The following is a 26,814-nucleotide window of genomic DNA, read 5'->3' on the forward strand; positions in this document are numbered from 1 at the left end:
TCACTCGTCTTCCTCTTTCATGTTTCCCCTTCTTTTATCTCCTCTCTTTCCCCTACTTTTTCTTTCCTCATTCCCCCCTTTTTTTGCTCCGCCAATAGGGGGGGTGGGGGCGCCCGGCCCCCTGGATCATGTGTAACTTATATGCGTAACAATATGTTCACACAAAGTCGGATGAACTGGAGACCATTGTAGTCATGCATTATCTGATGATAAGTTGACTCAAACTATTTTGATTTGATATCATTGAAACCACAATAAAAATACAAAACATAATAAATATCAAGATAGGCCCAGGTCATGACGCATAACTGTCGATGCAGGGCAGTAGTATCAAACCTAATGTACAATTTCGATGTAACAGGTACATTACATATACATATCTTTAAAAATGAGTATGTGAAATAATAATAACACTAACAGACAAAGTTCGGGTAAGTATTAGAAAAAGGGAGAAAAATAATTATTCATACATACACTAAGTTTACAAACATTAGGTTGGGGCCAATCTCTAAAGCGTGGGCAAATATTGGGAAAAATTCCGACATATTTTACTTGATGTCTTTAGTTCAGTTCAACAAAAAAAATCACCGTCATGTTAATAGACCCACAATCTACATGTTTCGGTTGAAGTATAAATTTCCGAAGGAATCGGCAATCTGGTACAAAATAGCATAAAAACAGTATATGCCTATCAGTAGTTCCAGTCCATGATGGTATACCGGGGGTACATAATTATAATATCGCCCCATGATTCCACTAATTCTGGCATTTGGGTATTTTTCAATCTAATATCAAATTCACCTTGAAGGCTGTCAGATCCTTAACGTTCATCATAGTCCAATAATTTAATTCATGGCCCTCGCACTAAGACCCGATATGGTGATCGTGCATTTTCTGTAATTGCACCCACCCTCTGGAATAAACTCCCAATTCAAATCCAAATGCTCCCTCCGTAGAAATTTTCAAATCGTCTCTTAATTAAAGCTCACCTTTTCTCATAACTTTTTTTTTTTTTCTTTTCTTTTTTTTTGACCGATTGACTGTATATTATTATAATCTGCCAACCTGTGCGCTTTGAAACACCAGTATAAAGCGCCCTACAAATGTTATTAGTATTATTATATACCATATTATACAGTCAGATTGATATAAATATATATACCGGTACCACTTTTGCGGTCAGCGTCGAGCGAGCTCGGGTCTGATCACGGCAAATCAATGCACGCGACATGCCTGAGTGCTCACTCATCTCCGACCAATCGGTTATTTGACCCCAATCAACCGTACCCGTATACCGTACCGATATGTCTGTGGTATAGGTTAAGGCGCCTTGGTTCTCCTTTGCACGCAAATGCTATGGCGGTGGTGTTTCCGCGTCCATATTAATACATTGTAGTATAATGTATTCTGCAAGCACGTAATCGCCAGCTTATGGTTCCATAGAGAACCGTATGTAGTTGTAATTGTGAGCCTTGTGACCTAAATATCTTGTCTCATCTTCTGCTGTGTGAATGTGGCGTTATTTCACTCTATACGGAAACGACAACTCTTCGATCGGCTGACCGTACTACCAATGGAACCTAACGATTCGGCGGCGGCTGCCCCGGCTGGACCTGAGGAGCAAACCGGTACCATCACCACAACAACGAATAAACCCCCTGCGGTACTAGCCCGTTCTATCTCTCACTCCGTGACGGTAAGATATTTTTTTTCGCAGGTGGCTAATTTGATTCATGATTATGATGTATTACACATTGCAATAAATCATTATTAGGCACATACTAGTACTACGCTAGCATGACTAGCTACGTGTACTACTGCATTGTAGGCTTTCGCTTGTGATATGATAATATCCATCGTACTACTACAAATACAATAAATATTCAATTATAACGTTTTGTCTATTGAACTTGTTCATAGACAAGTAAGGGGGGGGGGAGAGGCAGGGTTCCCATAAATGTGGAAGAAGGCATATGTATATTGATGATTTACCTAACAATCCAATTTTAAATGTACTCACTATAGGTTGTTTAAATCATGATATATCTATAGATATATCATGATTTACATGTCATATTTATAAATAGAGCACTTTGTAGTATAATGTAGGATGTTCAATGATGCAGCACTGTAAATGATATGAAGTACATGTATGAGCCCAGAAATTGATGAGGCCAGACATGGAGTAGCCCTACATGTATATGCTACCTATATCTATATGGGACTAAATTTTCAACAATCTACAATTGAGTGAAGTGACCAAGTAAATAATGTGACCTATTGATACAAAAATCTAGTTCTGTGATAGATTTTGACATAATCTCTTTCATTTCCCTTTTCTCCTTTTTCTTGGTCATGAAAATTTTGGGGGTTGATGGCCCCCAAGCCCCACCCCCTCTCCATCTGCTGTGAGATGATGTGCATAAATCATGATCGCTCATGCAGATGCAAAGGGGGTATAGATGAGAATAATTTATCACGAGCACCAGTATTATTCTTGCATTGACCTGTTGAAACGCCATGGGTTTGAACTGTTACCACTCAGCCATCATCCTCAATTTCCTGTCTAAATATATTAACCATTTAAAGATAAATTCCAGTTCTGGTAACGATCTCAAAATGACTTTTTACAGAATCTAATATATAATCACCACCCAAGTGTCTGTTTGTATGAATAAAACAATATATGCCAAAGGATTCTGGAAGAAATTGTGTAATTGCTGAGAAATAAGCAAAATAAGCGCGGATTCAGTCGCTTCCGTCTGGTCTTTATTCCAGCAATAATAATACACTGTCCCACGTGTGCCTATCTGTGTTAATGATCTTCAGTGTGAACATTTTTCAGCGTAGATTTCAAGATTTCACAAAGTTCAGTTTATGTAACTGTACCAGATCTAGATCCTCGATGATATGCTGACAATTAAGCATGGTTTTACAGACTTTCTCATGAAATCAGTGTTTACTGCAACTACATGTACATGTACTGGCATTTCTCTTTAAATGATATTGATCCATTGCCCGTACAATTCCATGTAATTACTTCATGTTCACTGTGAAAAAAAGTACTGCATTATATGCCTTGGTACAGTATAAACTTGGGTATGAAACAGGGCCCTGGGAACATTTTTTTTTTAACTGGGGGTGCTGATGTAAATTTGAAAAACAAAAATAAAAGGGTTTGTTTCTCTACAAAATGAACGTCATTTTGGAGACATTTTCCCCCATTGTTATTCATCTTCCAGAGTACCTAAGGGTACTGCCTAATGCCTACATGGACAATAATACAGGCAGCACCCCCCCAAGGAAATTTCAGCACCCCCGCTTCCCAGGGCCATGGAATGTAGCCAGGACTTGTGTTCTTTTTCCATCTAAATTTCACTTGCTCTTCTATTCTACTGTTGATTTCAAAATAGGTAGAATGTGAGATTTCTGTAGATCCAGTCCTTTAGATATACCATTACCAGAAGCACTTACGATGAGGCCAACTGAAAAAAAAGATACATGGGTAATTAATATCCCAAATTGATTCTGTACACAGTCAAATGTCATCTTTTTTTTCCAAACTCGAAAACCATATTCAAAAACATAAAAATTACCATCTGGCATCTGATTATGAATTTTTTCATGGTTAACCCCCCCCCCCCCCACTTTCCACTGCCACTGAACATATAAATGTTCAAGGATATGATGACAACTAGAATCTACTGAGAGCAGTATCAAAGTTTAATTGTTGCAATAAAGTGGTTTGTGTTGTGCATCAAATCAACTGTACATGTAAATGCAAACATTTCTCAAGGTTGGATATGAGTAGTATTTGCTAAATTTGTTAGGCGATATGTATCGAAGGTCTTCTATTTTGTTTGTCATTTAAGAATAATTCTGTTTGAAGTAGTATTAATTTGCTCATATACATGTATATACTAACCGACATGCTGAGCATGTCATGTCATGTTTACATGGACATTTTAATTTAGTAGGTCTATTATGGTCGCATGTCATAAGGTGGTCCAATTTCGCGAACAGGGTAAAAATGGTAAAAAAGTTATCTGTTTATATGTTATGGGTATTACCATTCTTCAAATAGTGAAGGGAAATTTTATCCTTAAAAAAAACCTTTATTTTTTCTTAAAATGACTAACTTATATCTAATTAATTCATTGACGTCAATGCAAATTTGAATTTTCAAATGTGTTTTTCTCAAATTGGACCTTCTGCACAAAAAATGGTGTAAAAAATTAATACTACATTGTATCACCGTAGTATGTTGTATTATTTGAACATCAATGCTGATATCCAGTTTATTGCTAAAATTTACTAATTAGAAAGGTTGCAGATTGGAGCTAACATGTAGCTAATTCTTGAATATTTTCAAAGTTGTCAAATTTAAATAAAATTTAGTTCTTTGCATTTAATCTGACTAGAAAAATGAGACTGACGGTCAGTATACACATATTATAAAAGAATAGAATATTATGGCATAATAATTAACCTAAAATAGTTTACCTGCATGCCTTTTTTTAATGAATTTAAATATCAACTTAAAAAAGTGATGCCTAGAGTCTTTAGACCCATCTATATTGAAATTAAAAGAAATTAGGGGAAAAAGGTTGATAAATGTAAATATTGGCTAAATTTTTCCTACTTAATCGAATAATTATGCCGATCATTAATAATCAAACTTTATAGGGACATTGAAATATTTCCAAAAGATTGTTGTTGACTAAAAATTAACTATATTTTGTTTAAGTACATGTAGTGACATTTAACCCAATAAATGTTTGAAATGAACAAAAATCAGGAGTAAAGCATCACATTTTAACATTTTATCATTTCCCACATCCACCGGCTCCGTTACCCCTGTAACTTCAAAACTTAATGTGCTGTAGATTGTTTTGCTGATATTGTATTGATTTAATTTATAATAATATATTTAGCCTATAGATCTAGCTTCAAAATGAGACCTTACACAACAAATTTGGCCATGGGGCTGTGATGTAGCTACAATTTATCCACATCACTGTGTGGATATTTGTTCATACGTCCGTCACCCTTTTTGCATACCCAACTTATTAAATGCGACCTTATAAAGGCATATATGTTCATAAAGGCAAACCTGCCCCGTCGCAAAAGGGGCGAAAGTGCCCCACGTACATTTTTTTCCCTTTGTTTTGTTCTATGCAAAATGTATACTGGTAAGCTATGTTGACGTATCAATGGTATATTACAGTAGGCAACTACATGTATATCACACCCTTCTAAAAAGAGAACTTGCTATAAATGTATTCAGGAATCCAGAATCTGAAATATACTTTACTAAATTGGCTTTAAAGCTGATAAGTTGCCGTACGTTTCTGAGATTTTGAGCACATGACCTCTCGCCAAGGTATTTTGTTACCTATATAGATAGATTGTGTCATGAAAACTTATATCTAATCACAGGAAAGGAGAAAATCACGTGGTGGGCGGACTCGCCCCGCTCTCCCTACATGTCTGCAGCCTATAGTGAAGAATGCTTGCCCTGCGATTCTATACCTGAATTCTGTCATATTTTTTTAGTCAGAAATTTGTAAGTGAATTTCCCAGCTCGTGATATCGAATCGATTTTCTTTTCACGACGGATGTGAGGGTTATTTAATCGGTTTCCTGATTAAAGAGTATATAGGGTGCAAAATGAGAAACATGTGTAAAGTGGTACATTTCATGAGAATTCAATTTATTCATAAATCTTTGATTTGTATGGAAATTACAGGGTTGCAGGGAGTTTTGACTTTTTTCTTTATTGAATGAAAACCTTGTATACAGAAACATTTATATTATTCAAAATGATATATTTAAGTAATATTTCATTTGAAACTACAATACAAATGCAAAAAAATAAACAAATTTATGAATAAATAAATGGATGAATAAATGAAAGCAAAGAACAAATCTATTGAATTTATTTGATATTACTCCTCGTGTTATGGTCAGAATTATCAATACAAGGAAGTTATTTTGAAATATGTGCATGGTTTCCAGCCATGCTTACATTGTTTTGATATCTTCACCAACAGAATTATGACTTTTTTTTCACTTTATTTATGTTTAATTAGTCCATGCTGTGGCAATACATTGATAACCTTCAACTGTTGTGTGTGTGCACGCACATGTATGTCAGGGAAACATCTCAAATTCTAATGTTTGCTAAGTACACATGTATCGAGGATGAACGGGTGTATATTATCACTAACAAGATACTTAAATATAATTATCCTGCCTTGGATGATTATATTTGAAATGTGCATGTTTGTACAAATCAAAGGCTAATTATGATAATCAGATTGTGATAAATTAAGATATTTTATTATCTATAGAAAATGTTGTAACAGTGTACCTCTCTTTCATGTATTCGTGGTGATGTCATTATAGGTTCTTCTCTGAGGGTGGGACACAAGCACACTTTGGGGTTGTGGCGTCTGATTATTGAGAGTAGGAGAATTATTGGGAACAATAAAGGGGTTTATTCTCCTTAAAGGTCAAGTCCACCCCAGAATTTTTTTTTAATGAGTAGTTTTTATTGACAACTTCAATTCATGTTAAATTTGTCAATAAAAACTACTCATTAAAAAAAAATCATAAAATTGTTGATTTGAATCGGTAGAGAAAAATCAAACAAACATAACGTTGCAAATTTCATCGAAATCGGATGTAAGATAAGAAAGTTATGACATTTTTAAGTTTCGCTTATTTACCACAAAACAGTTAAATGTATAACTCAGCGATAGAGAGATGAGAGAGTCGATGATGTCCATCACTCACTATTTTTTTTGTGTTTTTATTGTTTTAATAATACAATATTCATTTTTTTTTTAATTTTACAGTAAGGACCAACTTAACTTAACCATTAACTGTTAAAATAATGGTAATTCCACATGTTCAGGGAGAAATAAAACTTTGTTTTCACTTGACAAGGAGGAGAAAATTAGAATATTTCTTATAATAAAATACAAAAGAAATAGTGAGTGGGTGACGTCATCAGTCTGCCAATTTGCATACCGACCAGGATGTGCATAATTATAACTGTTTTGTGAAATTATAAGTGAAACTATAAAATGTCACAACTTTCTTATTTTACATCCGATTTTGATGAAATTTTCAGTGTTTTGTTTGGTGTATTTTTTTCCTTGTTTTCAAATCAACTCTTTTGTTGGGTGGACTTGTTCGTATCAATGTACTACACCAAAGTTTACCACCGGAGAAATTCTAAAGTAAACATAGAATCAATTCATTATCAGCACCATCTCCATCACCTTCATCGTCATTATTTTCATTATCACAACCCCTTTTATCTAATCAGTTGGTGATACTGTGTTTTGTCTAGTATTCAGATTAATGAATAATATGAGTTAAGAGATCAATGCCATCAGTGCAAGGGCGGATAAATTATTTCATAGAAAAGAGATAGAGCAAGTGAATCATTTTTCCTCTCTCAGAAACAAAATTCAATCACAATGAAAACGATACAAAAATGTAATAAATAAACCGAGACTGAGTCAGAGCCGTCATCAGAAGTGCAATGTTGTGATCATATGATATTTGCAATGATATTTAGAAAAATAAAATAACATTTCACCCTTTGACAATGTACCTTCCGATTTCTTCTTTTTTCTTGGTCGTGATTTTTTGTAGAGTCCATGGTTTCAAAGCCCCCATCTTTACTCCAGTGTTTATCATGCTTTTTGTTCACATTTCGTCGTCGTATTATTCTTCATTCTTCTTTCTTTTATGTTTGTTTACATAGGATGCCGTTCATGTGAAGAATCCGAATGCTCGGCAGACATGGGGGAGGGAGTTGGATTACGTTCTTTCCAGTATGGGATGGGCCATTGGCCTTGGCAACGTCTGGCGGTTCCCGTACCTGTGTTATCAGAATGGTGGAGGTCAGTCGTGAACTAAATCTTCAACTATAACTTAAAGGGGAAGTTCACCCTGATAAAAACTTTGTTGTAAAAATAGCAGAAAAAATAGTAAAAATTATTGGTGAAGCGTGAAGGTTTGAGGAAAATCCGTTAAAGAAGAAGAAAGTTATTAGAGTTCAAAGTTTTGGATTTGTGACGTCATAAACGAGCAGCTGCCCCATGTGTTATGTAATATAAAATGCATTAATTTCAATTTGTTTATGGTTCCTGATGACTTAATTATGTTTTCTATTCATGATCGGGTGTGAAATGATTTGTCTATTGATATACAAAAGGTACAGTGAAAACAATTTTGAATTTCCTGAGAAAATGACATTTCATTGATTTTTTACCATTCGCTATGTAGGAATGCTGCTCGCATATGACGTCACAAATCAAATAATTGAAATTCTAATAACTTTTTAATTATTTGATGAATTTTTCTCAAACCTTCGTCAATATTTTTTATTATTTTTTCTGCTATTTTTACAATAAACTTTTTGTCAGGGTGAACTTCCCCTTTAATGCAAAGCTTCTTTCGAGTTAAAGGAGAAGATTGAAGGGGAAGTTAAATTTGACAATAAGTTGGTTTTGATAAAAGCACAAAAATATTTAAGCAAGAAATGTTGGTGGAGGTATGATGAAAATCCATTTGAGAATACAAGGATGATTTATCTCTTTTTATTTTAAAGTCATATGCGAGCAGCTTTACCATATATCATAACACAATTTTTATGGAATTTTTAGTGGAATGTGATGGATGAATGAATACAAACATTTGTTATTTCATGAAGGGGGTGTCATATTGTGTTTCGGGTGATGTATTGTATTATGTTTTTAGGGTACTTTCAAATGTTTCTACCCGGAAAAGGAAGACATTTAAAAAAAATCATGGCGTGCAATATTTTAACCCATACCATGTTCCAATCTCTTGATTGTCAGGTGCGTTTCTATTACCCTACGTCATAATGCTCTTCTTTGCTGGGTTACCGTTGTATTTCATGGAAGTGGCTCTCGGCCAATACAGCAGTAGTGGTTTGATCAAAGTTTGGAAAGCTGTACCGCCAATGAGAGGTGAGTATGTAGGAAGACGGAACTGGAATGGGAATAACTATCTTGTCTTTATTCATCAACGTCGCGCTTAGTTTTAAAGAGGAAGTTGTGGGAAGAGCTGGAGTGAAAAGAAAATATGGCAAGCTACGTGAGATGTTGATTAGGTGTTCACGTTGGTGACACGACCTTTGTTCCTATGACAATTCCTCCTGCCTTGATTTTTTCTGAAGATTTATTGTTTAGGGTGTTTTGTGCAGAATGTTCTTAAAATGATCACGAATATAGTTATGAACATTTGAATATTGAATAATTGAATCTCTATTATATGACACCTAGATAAATCTTTGTCATTTGATTGGTTGGCCGATATCGATCATTCAGCACATTTTACAATGACGTCATCAACCGTCCAATTTTTTTATCCATTCATCGTGCAATTTTGGATCCATACGATTTTGGCCATTGCACGCGCGCACCCAGACCCAGACTGCAGGCACCTTGTGCATGTACCACAACTACCACTCGTGTTTGAAGCGCGCATGATGTATGTACGCGATAATCAACAGACCGAGGTCGCTCTGCGTGAGCATATTTGCAACAAAATTCACAAATTTCAAATGAAAAAGAATCTACTTTTACTCAACCAAATAATGATTTTTTTTTATTCGTGCACTGTACAGAATACTTCATTCGGTGAAAGATGGAATGATCCGTTCAACTCGGCTACGCCTCGTTGAATGGATCATTTCATCTTTCACCTCATCAAGTATTCTGTCCATTGCACTCATTAACATTCATTATTTGTATATTATTTGTATATTAGTATTAGGGAGATATTCCCATTGGCAATGCGACCAAACACAACTTCCTCATTGGTTTTTACATAATATTGAAAATTGTCTCTTTGAATAAAGTCTATTGGTAGATGTTCCTATTTGAAAGGATCGTTATCAAGGTTTAACAAAATAATCATGGACAAACTTGAGTGTTTAAGTTATTAGATTTTTTTTATTTTTATTTATTATTTTATTTCAAAATATTTATTCAGGAAAAAAAACATGTATCAGCACAATGGCTGTTTTACATCATGGTCCTGAAGGACAAAATACAATCAGTAAAAATAATAACTCAATATTCATAAGATTAATATACAAGCAACAAAATGGATATAAAACAAACAAAATAGCAAAACTTAAGAGTATGGCAAAAAAATTGAATCAAGAGAATGTGACAAGACAAGATTTGGAAGTAACAACAATTGTTAGAATGTCAGAGAAATAGAAACGACGGAGGATTGAGCAATAGTCGATTCCAGGGATGGAGCGAAAATATAGAGGATGGGAGTCAGAAAGAAATGAAAAAAAAAGAAATTCAGGAATAATGAGAAGAGGAATAGTAAGAAGGAGAATACTGAACCAAACTCAAAACAATAATATGACTAAAATATCAAATATAATTTAAAAAAGTAAACATAATTATTCTAGTCATTATAAAAAAACATCTGATATTCTTTGGTTTTTACATATTTTAACAATGTTTATTTTTTTAAAATTAAGTCAATTGGTAGATGTTCCTATTTGGAAGGATTGTCATCAAGGTTTTACATAATAATCATTGACAAAATTTCTTCTATGTTATTAAATTGAACAGTAAGAGATGTTTTTTCGTATTTTTGTCGAACTAAAGGGTGAGCTTTTGCTAGAGCATTATAACTTGAGTTTTTCATGCGTCTTGTATACAGAAAGATATCATACTTCGGCAGCAGAGATTGGGGAAATATTAACGGAATTGAGAAAGGACACGGGTGTTCTGTTAAAGTTGTTGGAGAAGAGAAGAATTAAAGACCATGGAGTGTTGCTTGGTATAGTTGGTTGCGGAACATCATTGGTCACCAAATACAATCGATGTGGTGTTGAGAGAGGGAGTGTGTGTGTGTGTTGTGTTTTAGATGGAGGCCGGCGGGTCCAATTAATTTGGAGAACATGTTAAAAAATCTAAATGAAGCTGTTATTGTTCTATTTAATTTGACAACTGAAACCTTGTGCTGATGAATAATTACCACATTCAAGCTAGGACAAATGGCCTCATCTCACCGTTTTAAACCGTTTCCTACATACATTGTCAACGCACAATATTCCTCACTCTTCCAAAGTGTGTTTTTTTTCTGTTTTTTGGCGTAACAGTCTACTGTCTCTGAATTGTCGTGGGGTTAGGTATTGTTATTAGGAAATAATTTGATTAAATGCAATATCGAATGATTGTATAAAAATTACCTACAGGTTTAGGATACGGTCAGCTCTTCATGTCTATCTATGTCTCCATTTTCTACAACGTCGTTCTTGCCTACTGCCTCTACTACTTCTTCGCCTCTTTCACCAGTCGTTTGCCTTGGATTGGTTGTTCCAACGACTGGAACACGCGTCTGTGCAGTGAGATATACGACGAATGTTTAGCGGGCGGTGGAATCGTGACCGAAGACAGGAATTGTACAAATCTGGAGGACCTGTCGCAAGATGAACTGACGCATTATAACATTACGAGAATACCGAGGACTGATAGGTTCAATACTAGTCTTTATCAAGATCCTTTTATTCATTTGAGAGCTCTGCCAAGTCAAGAATACTGGAAGTAAGTGATAAGAAAATCTACACCTATACTCCTTGATGGTTCTACCTCCATGTCACATTTTGAAGTTTAAAGAGAAAGCTCGTATATATTTTTATCCTTTCGAGTTTAAAAGTGGTTGTACAAGCCCTGACAATATTATTAGTTTGTATTCGTGATTTTACTTTCTTTTTTTCCTCTGGTGACTAGTGCTGCCTTCATCTGTTAATTCAGTGGCAAAACGTATGGCAACCCAATTATTCTGATTGGCTTAGAAGCACTGTTACCTCGGGGAAATGTTATTCCATTGCAAATTATCACAGATATCATTTCCACCTGCAAAACCTATTGTTAATTACTTGGTTAATTTGAATGATCATAAGCATGTATCAGTGGATGAGTACTTTTGCATATTTTATTTGCCTTTGTCCAGGAATGAAGTCTTGCAAGAATCTTCGAGTATGAACGAGACTGGGACATTGGTATGGAAGCTCACTCTATGCCTTCTACTTGCCTGGGTGATTGTTTTCCTGTGCCTCATCAAAGGTGTGAAGTCCGCTGGCAAGGTAGGTCATCACCCATCCCCTCATGGGGCCATTGATTTCAGTTTGTCGTCTATAGCTGGTACAGAGTAATTGGTGGGTGTCAGGATTTGTACGGTGTTTGCGGAGTATCTCAGACATCTTCTGGTTTTAATTGATAAGATAGGCAAAGAGAAAATGGGCGTTGATTGTATCAAGGGAATGATTGATCAGTTATGGTGACTGGAGCAGTGAAGATGATGGTGATGTTGAGGATAATGATAGTACATGATGATGATGATGGGGATGATGTTATTACGATGATAATGATGGTGATGGGGATGATGGTGACGTTGATGATGATCATAATGGTGGTGGTGGTGGTGGTGATGATGATGATAATGGTGATGATGTTGGTGATGGTGATTTGACGATGTTGATGACAATTTTTGTGATGACGATGTTGATTATTTTGATGGTGATAGTGATGATGTGATGATGAGGGTAATGATGATGGTAGTGGTAATGAAGATGGTGATGATAGTGATGATTACAATGATGACGGTGATAATGATGGGGACGATGATGACGTTGATGATGATCATAATGGTGGTGGTGGTGATGATCATGATCGTGGTGCTGAAAAATAATGATGATGTTGATGGTGATGTTGATGATGGTGATTTGACGATGTCAATGTTTGTGATGACGATGTTGATTTTTTGATGGTGATAGTAATGACGATGTGATGATGACGGTGATGATGATGGTAAAGGTAATGAAGATTGTGATGATATATAGTGATGATTAGAATGATGACGATGAATATACAGCTGCAGGTTTTATGATGACCATGCCAACCGTCAGGGGCGTCGATCCATTTTTTCAGATTGGGGGGGGGGGGGCAAAATCATTAACGCTCCAAAGGCGCTGGATCATACAAGACACCCCCCATACACACCCATACTTTTTTTTGTTTTGAATAATGTTTCATTCTGATTTCATGAACAAAAAGTTACATAACATTTCAATTTAACATTTCAAATCATATATAATACTTTACACTTCATATTTTCACTTTTTTCCACTAACTTAATAAAATCATGTGTCATATATATCTTAAGAAAACAATGAAACCAGTTATTATAAAAATGCTTAAAGACCAAACTTCCCCCTCTCCCTCCCTGCCCCCGCCCCAACACATACACACCCACCCATGCACCCACACACACACACATATATATATATAATATATGACTCATGAGACACAGACACGTATCTCACCAACAAATTAATGCGAGCGCGAAGCGCGAGCTGATTTTTTTTTAGCATAGGCCTACTGACAGGAAAAGCGTGCGTGTTTAGAACTAGTAACTCATGAGGAGGATACATATCTCACTACACAGATAGTACGAGTGCCGAGAGTGAGCTAAAATTTCTATATATTCTGACCTGAAAGCTTGATATTCTAAGCATTTTTGGTACCAATGATTAAGATAGGTATCTAAAAGAAGAATAGATGCAAGTGCGAAGCGCGAGCTGAAAATTTTGATTTTTTTTTATCTGAAAAAAATGACAGTTTAATGGACGTTTTGATAAAGAAAAATATATATATCCAAGAAAAGATGACTGCAAATCGAAGCAGGAGTTCTTTTGAGGCTTTAAAGTGAAAACGGGACATTTGCATTCACCTATTTAATCATGAAAAGTATGTGTTTTTGTTACAGAAATTATGCGAGCGCGAAGCGCGAGCTGAAATTTTTAATATTCCAATCAGAAAAGCGGGCATTTTGAGCACGATTTTAAATAAAGAACGAGTTGTGTATCTCATTCTTGCTTGCTGACCATTACATTCTTGGTTTTTTTTTGCCATATCCGGAATTATTGGGGGGGCAAAATGATATGTTTGCCCCCCCAATATTTTCATTGGTGGGGCGATCGCCCCCCCTGCCCCCCAGGATCGACGCCTCTGCCAACCGTCATTTGGTAAACATGATATGATAATGCCTGATATTAGTGAGTGCAGCGATAAAACAGAATCGGCTGCTGACACTGCTGACTGCCATTTTTATAATGATTTTGATACTATTTTCAGCATTCATTGTGTCGATTGTCATCATCGGGGAAATGAATTGTGATCATTTGATTTCACAAACACAGTTATCAAAAGCATATTTGTTTCAAAGATAATAATACTCAAATACCTGTTATTTCACTCCTTTTATTTGCTTTGGGGAAACGGTTTGTTGATTTGAGGAAAACATTAGCTCATTCTTCTTCATCACTGAAAGCGTGATGGACGTTATAGACAGGTTTGAAGGTCATTAAAGTGTCGCCAGTATTTTACAATTTATGTACATTGATTGTTGTTTCCCGTTTGATTGCGATCGAAACAATGTGGAGTCACTCCGTATTGTGATAAGGCGAACACGTAGCTCATCCTTATTAAGGTCAAGAGCAAATTTCTCTACCCTTATTTTGAAATAGATCACTGCATAGCATAGCGAGACTATATGCGCCGCTTTTCCGGCGGCGTTGTCGACATTGAAATCTCAATCTAAGGTTAAGGTTTTGAAAAGTCGTCATAACTTCGAATGTTTCTGGACCTATAGTTCATGAAACTTGGACATAAGGGAAATCAAATATTACTGAACATCCTGTCTGGGTTTTGGGTCACATGCAGGCAGGACCAAGGTAAAAGGTCATTTAGGGTCAATGGATGTTGGGGGAATCAATATCGAAATCTTTACCGAAGGTTGAGTTGTTTTTAAAGTCAGCACTGCTGCTGTATTGAATCGCGTAATGCAGGCGAGACTGCCAGAGGCGTTCTACTTGTTACATCTTTCGTGCTCTATGGGTCCTTTATTGTTCTGGATGAGTCGGACATGATACATGTTTTTATTATTTTAAACCAGATATCAACTGTCATTTTGTTTTCAGGAGGATGTTATCACCCATTATGCAGCTTGATTGCATATCCGAAATGTAATAATTGATTGAGAATTCTTTATAAAACGTACACATAACTGTCTAAAGGTTTAATGAGGCTCATAATATACATGCACGTTTGTCTTGGTGGCACATTCTCTCTTCCCGCATGAGATACAAAGTACCACCGAGTAATGATGCGTTCATTTTCTTTAAAAGTTCGTGTACGTGATTTTTGTTTGATGTGTACAGCTGTACTTCAATATTTTGATTGATATACTGTAGGTGGTATACTTCACTGCGACGTTTCCATTCGTAGTAATATTCATCCTTCTCATCAGGGCGGCAACATTAGAGGGGCATCTGGAAGGTGTAAGGTACTATATATACCCCGAGTGGGAACGGCTAAAACATGCTGTGGTACGTTTAAATTAAATGATTTACTATTTTGTGTTTAATAAGTGTTGACAAAGAATTGCATAGACTGCAAAAACACCGATGTTAATTTAACACCAGCCTGATATTTAAATGTATGTTGGTCCACGCCAGAGAGGTGTTGAAAAAAACTCCGGTTTGGTGTTAGGCTAACACCAATTCGGTATATAAGCAACACCAATTAGTTTTAAACCAATGTCGGTTAGATTCTTAGCTTGTGTTGTTTCAACGCTTCTCTGGCGCGGACCACACTGCAAAAAACTCCGGTTTTGATTTAATTGATTTAACACCAGCCTGAAATAAATATAATTATGTCCACACCAGAGAAGCATTGAAACAAAACCCGTTTGGAATCAAATCGATACTGTTTTGATACTAATTGGTGTTGTTTAAACACCTATCTGGTGTTAGACCAAAACGAAACTGGTGTCGTTTAACACTTCTCAGGTGTGAACATATATAGATTCCGGGCTGGTGTCAAATCAACACCAGAGTTTTTGCAGTGCAATTAACACCGGCATTTTTGCAGTGTGGTAGATGATAGTCCATATTCTCATAAGGAAGGGAAATAGTGAGAGGAAGGATGATGAGGAGAACGTATGAGAAGAAATCTTCACTATTCAAATATGGAGAAGAGATGAAATGAAATTAAAAAAAAAGAGAAAAGGAAAAAGAAAAGGAAGGAGAAGAAAAGTAGAAAAGAGAAAGATGAGGATATGAGGGGAAGGAAGATGATTAGAAAGAGACGTAAGAGGAAAGAGAATTAGTATTTGTAGGGAGTAGCAACATTAAAAAGTGGATATTTTCACATTATAAGAAATCTGTATTTGTTTTAAACAATATATTTGATTGTGACAATGATATTCGAATAATTCATTCATTCATATTGACTTTAAATGACAGGTGGAGGTCATGTTCCTAATTTCTTTTCATTTCATTATGACGCATTAGTTCCAGATTTTCTAAGTATGTGTAGCAAAGTAAACACTAAGGAAAATAAAATGACACAAACGGGCGAGAAGTGCGTAGAACATTAATTACAGCACTATATTTTTTAAAATTATGATGCTCCTGGCATTATATTTTTAACACTCCTTAGATATGGCGAGATGCCGCAGTGCAGATCTTTTTCTCCCTTGGTGCCGGAGGGGGCGGGCTTCTTACTTTGGCATCATATAACAAATTTCACAGTCATTGTTACAGGTGAGTGTGTAGTTTTGTAACGATGAAGTAGATAAGGCATGTGTGTGTAGGTTGTCATACCTCGGTCACATTTGCTCAACGCCGGCCGTATGGCGAGTCGAAAACGGCTATTTTCGACTCGCCCTACGACCGCCGTTGAACAATATGCCTGAGGTGTTACTCGGCTCTGCTCCACCCACAGTCAATTTATGTCATGGAGAGCATGCAAGCAAATTTGCACCATATGTTGCGACCAGCTAAATTGCAGATAATTAATGAAATTTTACATTGTTTCACATCACCATAGCTTTCTAGCAAATATCCGTCTTTTTATCATGAATTTTGAAGGGGGAATCTTTGATTGTCTTAGATGGGATATACATGTAGTTACTCTTTTAAGAGAACAGACATAATTTTACTCAGTAGAGAGAAATAGGAGTGAATGTGATACTCAAGAGTGGCTGTATATTTCTTTGTTTTGATAGGAACTCGGTCTTTGTGGCAATTGTCAACTGTTTGACGAGCTTTGTCTCAGGATTCATGATATTTTCAATAGTAGGCTACATGGCTCATAAACTCAACAAGTCCGTCAAAGATTTTGCTCACGATGGTAATTATATTTTGTTATTCAGATCGACACGAGTACGAAACATGTCATGCCTTTTTTTTTAATCACGAGCAGGATGTGTATGTCATCAAACTAATGCGAATGACAAGCGCAAGCTGAAAACACAGTCAGCTCCTTCCCGAAAACTGTTGCAATATAAATGCGAACGAGACTCCATTCAAAGCTTGATTGAGATTATTGTTCGACAATTGTGTTCAATGGCGGAGGGTTCCGTCTTACAAAGAGTTACGATTGATCTGATCAACCTCAGCTATGGAAAGCCAGCAATGCCCACATGCATGCTAGTTCAAAATGTTTATTAGATATGATGCATATTCATAAATTACTTGTTTCCTTGACAATTTGGTGTGTTCGCCTTTGTTAGAAAGGACATTTTGCAAATTTCCTGTAGAAAAAAATTATGACGCTGATGGATTTCCATAGAGTTATGATTAATTGGATCAATCGCAACTCTTTGCAAAGGCCTGGTCACACCGCCCGAGCGTTGTTGGAACGGTCGTGGAGCGGTGGGGGGAGAGGGTCGAATTTCGCTCACAAAATTGGGGAAAAAATCGAAAACTAATATCGAAGAAAAAAAACACAATCGAAATCGCAAATGGTGAACGGTAGCGAGCGGTGATGATTTTTTTCTCTCCGCTCCACTACCGCTCCAACAACGCTCGGGCGGTGTGACTACTACCTTAGATCTGGTCTGTAAGGGCCCCGGGGGGCGTTTCATAAAAGGACTTGTCGGACGTTTTATCCGACAAGTCCAGTTTATCCGACAGTTACCATAGGAACAGTGCCTCTAAGCCAATCAAAATCATGGGAAGATGTCAGATCTGACAACTTGTCAGATGAAAATATTGATGAAACGCTCCCCTGATCTTGATTTTTTTTTTTTTTGGGGGGGGTTATCAGCATGTTATGATGAGTTGATATCTGAAACATGCTACCATTAGTTTTATTCGACTTTATGATATTTTTTTGTCTCTCTTTCGACTTAAGATCTTTCAGGTTTTGGGTTAGTGTTCGTAGCATGTCCAGAGGCCCTGGCGAAGTTTCCCGGTGCTCCTTTCTGGTCGATAATGTTCTTCTTTATGCTCATTCTATTAGCAGTTGACAGTCAGGTAATCATCACAAGAATTGATACGATTAAGCTAGGGTTACACCGGAGCTGCGAATCCATCCGAATTACACGTATTTGGGTGGTTTCGGGCGTATTCTGTTCTCCCCGTGAATGCGAGAAAATTCAGGAAGAATTCCGGAACATTCGATCCACCGAAACCATCCAAATAAGCCGAATTCGGCTATAATCGGTCCGAATTTATTAACCGGCGGAATTCGGTTTTGATGTAACCCTAATTTTCATTTGCAACATATCTGTTCCATCCCAGTAATGTATGATACTAGGGGTTTTTTTGCACATCACTTCACAGATCCTTTCCTGAGTGTTGAGAATCTATTCAAAATGCCAGTCAAATCACAATGAATAGATCTTTGTCGGAAACTGGCACACCAAATCGAATAGAGATTCGGACCGAACGAAAACTGCAAATATGTTGCTTGTCTAGAGTCCAGGAAGACACTATTGTTTTGAATCACCGATTTTCGACAAAGACTGTTTTGTCATGGCAGGCTTTTGACGATAGGTTCTCAACGTTTCAGAAGGCGTCTGTGAAGTGACTGAAGTGATTTGCGATATTACTCCTAATATTTCAAGAGTGCCTGTAATATTATTGAAACAATTTGTTATTCTGAATTTTAACACGTAATCAAAGTTAATGGGAAGCAGGATCTGATTGTGATGCTTGCTTGATATGCAGTATGAATATTTTTTTTAAAGTGTATTGTACATCAAATGTGATTTACTATTTGAATCATTTTACTGCCTTAATGGGAAACAATTGTTCTCTTTAGCCGGTAATAATTAATGTAAGGTCTACATGGAATTCCTGCCATTGAATGAATCAGAGCGTGATTGCACCAGATATTGGATTGAGTGATCGCCGCCTTTCAAATTATATTGTTCCCATTTTCCTACTGAAAGAAAAAAAAATCAATTTCAGATTTACAGAGATTTACTTGTCAAATAGTCTTTACAGCTTTGACAGTTCTTTCGACAAAGGTTAGACAATAAATCTATCTTTATTAGTACTTGACACAATTATGTCTCTTGGCCAAAACATGCCTCTTCCATCAGTGCTCCCCTACTAGTAACGCCCGTGACATGTGTCCCCTTACCACCCCTCCCTCATATGCCTCTGTAATGAAATTGAGGTGTCATTTCAATCTGGTTTCAGTTTGTTAGTGTGGAGGTAATCGTCACCGTATTCATTGACCAGTTTCCCGATCTTCTGCGACCTCGGAGATCTTTGGTCACAGGAATTACATGTTTTCTCATGTTTTTACTCGGCCTGCCTATAGTCACCAATGTAAGTTGATTGATTTCATCACCTTCTTTTTCAAAGCAATTTCCATATAGTTTTAATGTTTATGTCAAAGAACGCAAATAATTATTGAATGATTATTATTTTCAATTCTTTTGTTATTCTGTTATACGGTATAGGCAACAGTATATACATTGTCTAATAATATATTGAAATATAAGTAGTTATATTTTACATTTAGATTAGAAGTGTGTATTTTCATTTTCTATCTGTTTTTAATGTTTTGTTTAAGATTACTGATGTGTAATAATATAATAAGGTCTATAGATTGTCATGTGTGTTTCTTAAGATGATATATTTGTAATGTTTATTCGCCCACTTCACATTTTTCTCGATCTATCTTTATTGTGTGTTATATGATTTTCCTTCGAATTGTCCGTTCAACTGGTTCAATAATCACACCTGGGGAGCGTTTCATCAATATTTTCATCCGACAAGTTGTCAGATCTGACATGTTTCCATGATTTTGATTGGCTGAGAGGCACTGTTCCTATGGTAACTGTCGGATAAAATGGGACTTGTCGGATAAAACGTCCTTTCATGAAACGCCCCCCCCCCCGATTTATATTCATTTCTGATTATAATGTTAATGTTAATAATAATATAGTCATTATTATGATAAAAAAATTGTTATTGTAGTTATTATTTGTATAACTATTGAAAATAACTTATTTTATCAATGATTTTTTGTTTCTTGGAATTTTCACCTCCCGTCTCGCCTGTCACTGTCTTGTGCGCCTTGAGCATCTCTTACGAGATGGATATGGCGCCTAACAATTGCTATATACCTGTATTATTATTATTGTTGTTGTTAAGGCGGGTGGTTACTGGATGGCGCTTTACAACAACTACGCTGTTAGCTTCGTGCCCCTTGTTGCTGGGATCCTTCTTACGTGCAATATTAGTTATATCTACGGCTATCGGCGGTTTCTAGACGACATCCGGGTCATGATTGGTACGCACATCGTTGATCATTGGCATTTCTGGTTTTGGCCGTTCAACTGGCTGATTGCCACCCCAATCCTCTTAGCGGTGCGTTCATTTTTTTGGTTAAGATTTCCTTCTTTTTTCTTAGCCCATTTTTTCCATGCTGGTTTTCAAATTTGTCTTCATCTTCTCGACTTCATTTCATATGCATGAATGATACAAGTATAACGATTCTCTTGCGTTTTACCTGAGTTGAGATTATGATTCATGTGATTTGCGAAGTGATTCTTATTATTGTGATGTAGAACTAACTACATCATTGTTTGATGAGAGAAAATAGTTGATTTTTTTTAACATCGAGCTTACTGTCATGAGACCCGTACATTTTGGAGGAGCCTGTGTCTTATAATATTTATTTTAAAACGGTTAAATGGTTATCAAGGATCGAATTCATTTGGAAAAAATAAAGTTTAAATTAGATTATTATTCAATTGTTATAAGGTTATAAGGGGTGGTCGATAGCATTTATAAGATATTTACTATAATTTGCATTTTCTTACTTGAATATTTTCACTATGTATTCTTTTAATTAAAAAAATTATTTGTAATAAGTGACAAAAATGTTCTGCTGAATTCTAACTATTTCGCACGCCAATCAATCTGATCAGGTCGTTCTTATATGCCACTGGGCTTTCGACGAAGCACCGACCTACAACGGAATGGAATTTCCCGGATGGGCAACCGCTATTGGTTACCTAATGATGATGACGGCACTGCTCTGTTTTCCCGCCTTTTGGGTCTATGACTTTGTGCGCAAGCCCAGTCTTATCACATGGGAGGACATCAGACTTTCGTCCATAATACAGGTACGTACCATGATGATTTCGGTATACTGATTGTGCATCTGCTACGGCCATTGGTCATTATAAAATGGATTAGTTGATTTTCTTGTGATTTGGGGTGAAGCAGAAATGCGATTTCATTCTTTACATTGATAACAGCCATTGGGCGATTTCATATACGGGCATGTAGAGGGGCTTATGATGAAGCCACATGGAAGGTTCTCGGAGATCGTACGATTTCTTTGGGGCTGCATTAGCATATTCACAGGTGTCGTATAGAGACTATGGATTGGTCCGCACAGTCAAGTGCGGCGATCCTGAATATGAAATTACATTTGGAAAATTCGCAGGGATTAAGGAGATCAATAAGTTGTATGGAAATCGTGTACCTCCACCGCAGGTTTTTTTACGCAGTCTTAGATAGATAGGATCAATCTACGGTCACTTTACGATAATTGTTGACCAAATGTACAAGGGTCATCAATTTAAGAGCCATGATATAAAGAAAAATGCCCTTGAATAACACACACTTGTAATGATATTGTTTCCAGTCTTATTGTACTGTTATATTAAGTTTTTCACTTGTTGGTAGCTATTTTAGAATTTTTGTGTCGCTAATCTTATGTCCAGATAGAGTATAGAATTGTATCTTAAACACGAAATCTGTTCTTAATGATAGTATGTTATGCCTGCCAAGTGTCATTTTGCATTATATTAAAAACTTTTGTATCTGTAGATGTTGCTTTAGATGTAAATGCACTATTACATGTGGTGGTGGGTCTAAAACGTCTTTCTTTCTGCCAGGAGGTATTATTAATATTCCTTCGAAAGAATTGATCATTTTATTATTCTCTCACTTGCTGCATGTGCACTAAACTTTGAACATGTTTATATAACTTTTATTATGCTGAATCTGTTTTTTAGATTTATCTCATATGGTTTACTAAAAAAAATCGTAAATTCTATAGTTAGTTGTCAATAATCGGGTATACCTTCACAAGATTATCAGAGCTTGATGACAAATTTATTCACACATAACTGTATTGTTGGTCGTCATCTATACAGCTGAATATTGATAATGTTGATAGTTTTGATGCTGATGATGGTGAAGATTATAATAATGGTGTTGATAGTATTATGATATTGATGGTGATGATGGTGTTGGCAATATTATGGTGAGGATGATGTTCGATCGTGCTTGTGCATGCATTTCCGGAAATGTGTGTGTCTCGCTCTTAAATCTCTTTTCTCTTATCTATCCTTCTGTTTTGAGATGGGTCCACATTCTTTGATGTTATCTTCTAATGCAACGTCAAAATGAGCGTGAGATACATTTATGCTGAAGTTGAATTTTGGGGATTAAAACTTGAACTTGAGCAGTTCAAGGCCTTATTTGATATCACATTACTCGTGGGTATTGCTGCGAATGAAGTGTCTTTGGTGGTTAATAATTCACACGGGTGTTTGCGTGAGCTGATTTTGATGGACGGGAAACAAGTCATCCTCCAATATTCTCCCTAATCATTCTTTCAATACTTAGCGGCTACGGCTCATCACCGAACCCCACAAGACCTGGGGTCCACTTCGGACCGGACACCGCCTTGCATCATGGGAGATACACGACCAGAACGGCACGACTATGGGGGGCGATGTCGTACCCGACACTGCCACGCCCATCCACCCTATTCCCTTGACTACTCTTCCTTTGCTGGATAACGTTGGTGACTGAATGAGTGATTGACGGAGTAAGTGAGGGTGAATGCTTGCATGATCCGCTTTCCATTAACCATCCATTTTGATTTGAATTGGAAAAAATATCTAAGATTTAAAGAGAACTGTCCATTGATATTAATGTGGTTTTGAAAGAAGAGCTTTGAGAAGAACATGTCAGAAATCACGTATCTAGCACTTTTTTTCCATGATTATTGACGCAGGCTTAAATTGGTTAAAATCGATATTTGCGTCAGTAATTGTCTTCTTGACCATATTTTTAGGGACCACATATAACACTTATTTGAGAGAAAAAAAAACATGTTGAAATTAAAATTGGAAATATTACTGGAACTTTTCCTGGACATGTCTGTCTCATTCTTCTGTTTTACCCATCATTATATCAGGGTGATCATCCTCGATCATGATATATCATTCCTTCTCTTAATTTTGCATTTTTTAAATCACTAACATGACATCATCGTGTTTTTTTTTTTATAGATTTCATCCAACATTTGTTTTTCATCCAACATTTGTTTTTCATTTGAACTCATTGAACTCGGGTAGTTTCATGAATATCATAATTTGTACATTTCCGCACGACCATGAGTGACTCATCTATGGCATGCCAAACAGTTTCCACAACCTAAAATAATTCTTCCTGGTTTAGCTGAAGTTTAAATGGACAAATATACATGTATACACACACACACACACACATATATATGGGAGAAATTATACGTGTACAACAGCTTTGACAACTCTTGTATTTAAATATGTTGTCATTGTTCCAAACTTACGTACACCCGACGAAGGAAATTTAATTGGTTGTGTCGAAAACCTGTTTATCTGACGGTCAATCGGATTGGGGTCGCCCTAGCCACTCACCCGTCTCTGTGGTCTAGTGGTTATGTTTAAGGCACCGGCCTTCAAAGCTGGGGGCTCTGGTTTGATTCCCGGTTGATACATTTTTTCGGCATTACCAATTTTTCCAAAGAGCAGAAAGCCCTGAGGAACCTTGATTAAAGCTACGCCTACCATTGTTCTCTCTCTCTCTCTCTCTTTTTATTTATTTATTTTTTTTACAAAATAAGTATGAGGCGCTTTCCGCCAGCAACCATTTTGGCACTTCATACACCAGTCATTCATAAAGTCATGTGTGAATGTACGACCATCTTTATCACTTCTCCATCAGCCTTTTACTCTTTAGCCATAGTGTTTGCTTGTTTTTGTTTTACTTGTATTCACACGCTTGCTTGTATGCACCCTTCTTTATTTTATTCATATTCCATCCAAGTCATATATAATATGTTTGTTATATCCTGTGCTTTATGTTACTTTATTACTTTTGATGATGCATTATTTTCTTCTTGCGATGTGTTTGCATATAGTGCTTGCCCATACTAATACTATATTATAATATAGTTGGAACATTCATCCAAATACATCTGCTTCGTAAGCTGAAATTATTAGATGAATAGATTTTGCTTGAAACTGTTTTAGAAATAATTCATTATTAGCCCAAACACGGCTTTTACTAACACCCTCCCTCGTTTACCATTACACGCGTGCATATTGGTCCACAACATGCACTGTAAAAAATATTGGGTAAAATTTTACCACCACGAGGGTAATTATGTGTCCATCTAATTTTGGGTAGTATTTTACCCAATGGCATGCGGGCAGCGTGTCCAGTAAGGTTTAACAAATATGCAGCAGTTTCTTTAGAATGGGCAAAATTTTCATCACATAAATAAAAATGCCCATAAGAAATGCTTAAGTGTTGTTTGGACACTTACCCTCATGGAGCACCTTTACCCATTTTTTTTTATAGTCTTGTTCCTTATTTGATTCGGATACTATGTAGTGACTAAGTAAACGTAAGAAATATAAATTGCAAAATTAGAACGATTCGAATTTACATCAATCCTAGACATTACATCTGTTTAAATTTTGTTAAACAGTTCACTGTTATTATATCTGATTTGTTAGTAAAACGTATATTAGTACAGAATTGGGAACAAACTGCGTTGGTAGTCAAACTGTCGTTTCCTTCAGTTATTAAAAATCGAATACTAGTACGGCAGGAAAACGTTGATTCAAATGTTCATAAATGCTATTTTCTACTGAAGACCAGAAACTATTAGCACAGGCGAAAATTATTTTCCATGGGTTGATACTTGCTTCAAACAAATTATAAAAATGATATCTACATTAAGTAAAAAAGATTTTTACTTTCATGTATCTATATGTTGTGTTTCCAGCGATTGATACTGATTACAAGAACAGATCGATCTTGGGGTCCCCTCCTCGCCGAAGACCGTCTCGAGTCATGGAACCTTCATGAAAAGCGTGGCACGACGATGGGCGGAAAGCTCGATCCCAACGCGTGTCCGCACGAGCCCGTCATCATGAGCAAGATCGAAGACCAACCCGACAATGGCGCTCCAAGAACATTTCACTATGCCGTCTTCGAGAACGAATCCGTGACCGATGTCCTACCATGATGGTGGTCGAAGAGGAACACTCTAAAAATTGGAATGTTAAATAAACATTTGAAAGGTTGGAGGAGTGACAGCCTTTTCCAATTGTTACATCCAACCTTGTATAAAGCTGAATCCAACATTTTAAGTGTTGGGTAGAACCATTTAAAGTGGTAAATGCAACATTTAGAAAATGTTGTCACTCCTCCAACCTTTCAAATGTTAAGTTAACATTTCTTGTTTTTAGAGTGAAGCGGTGTGTTTGTCAGTACTAATGTCACTAACACAAGAGGGCGCATTATCAGCGATTGCTACTAGTAGTCCGACATGTTCAATAAACTCCAGTGATAATATCCTCACTGAAGAATCAAACGCCAAAGTCACCAACTAATATCAATTTATATCTTTTTATATGATGAAATTCAGATCGAGAGTTTTGAACAATACAACTTCCTGGAAGCCAAGAAGACTAAAACATAAACTGTTTTAAGTGGTGTAAAATCCCACTCCCTAGGAATTTCCAGTCATTCCCCCATATTAATGCGACCTCTTGTTTCTGATGGCGCAAGTACTGACTAACATCCAGGAGAGGGTGCGCTCTTAATACAGATATGAATTACTAAATTTCGATCGTATTTTCACTATCTCTATAGACGTGGAATTCGCGACATCCCAAGATTAGTACCATATTATGTGACCCAACAATTTTCTGCACTGATTACGAATTCGTGTTTTGGGGTAATAATGATCAGAGCAGTGCCTTGATCAGCCAACGATTTGTGATATCGTGTGACTTTCTGACTCGGGGATATGTAATGAAAGAAATCGAAATATTATTTACATAATTTGAAACACCCGCTACTAATATTTAGCTTTCTCCTTTCTTGTCCATTGTCTTTCGGATTGTCATTTTTCTTCTATAATATGTTGTGTGTCTCGTGAGAATATTCAGCCTTTTTTCCTTCAAAATTGCTACTGATGGGTGCACCAAGATGCGAGTCTCCAATTTGTGAAGCCTATTCTTCAAATTGCTTCTCGGGGACTGCTCAGACACTAACCTTCGTTTGAAATTAGAAATGATCTCCACTACCCACCTTAAATATTTATTAAGTTAAAATGATTTAAATATAGAAAA

At 36.4% G+C, this 26,814-nt stretch overlaps 1 protein-coding gene across 2 annotated transcripts; it reads left to right on the forward strand.

Moving 5' to 3' along the window:
* Positions 1–1,291: 1,291 nt before the first annotated feature.
* Positions 1,292–26,814, forward strand: LOC121428535 (sodium- and chloride-dependent neutral and basic amino acid transporter B(0+)-like). 2 transcript variants are annotated; one of them, XM_041625227.1, is made up of 14 exons: positions 1,292–1,696; positions 7,781–7,919; positions 8,880–9,011; positions 11,270–11,618; positions 12,028–12,160; positions 15,329–15,463; positions 16,578–16,681; positions 17,146–17,270; positions 18,276–18,397; positions 19,571–19,702; positions 20,534–20,749; positions 21,313–21,510; positions 23,027–23,231; positions 25,461–25,534. In XM_041625227.1, the coding sequence occupies exons 1-13, from the start codon at positions 1,574–1,576 to the stop codon at positions 23,213–23,215; spliced, it is 2,097 nt and encodes a 698-aa protein (XP_041481161.1). In that variant the 5' UTR covers positions 1,292–1,573; the 3' UTR covers positions 23,216–23,231; positions 25,461–25,534. The 2 variants fall into 2 exon arrangements, with proteins under 2 accessions (XP_041481161.1, XP_041481160.1); XM_041625226.1 differs by lacking the exon at positions 23,027–23,231 and adding an exon at positions 25,885–26,814 and having other exon boundaries at positions 1,293–1,696; positions 25,461–25,722.

Source organism: Lytechinus variegatus, chromosome 15 (assembly GCF_018143015.1).
Source record: "Lytechinus variegatus isolate NC3 chromosome 15, Lvar_3.0, whole genome shotgun sequence".
Lineage (NCBI taxonomy): Eukaryota > Metazoa > Echinodermata > Echinoidea > Temnopleuroida > Toxopneustidae > Lytechinus > Lytechinus variegatus.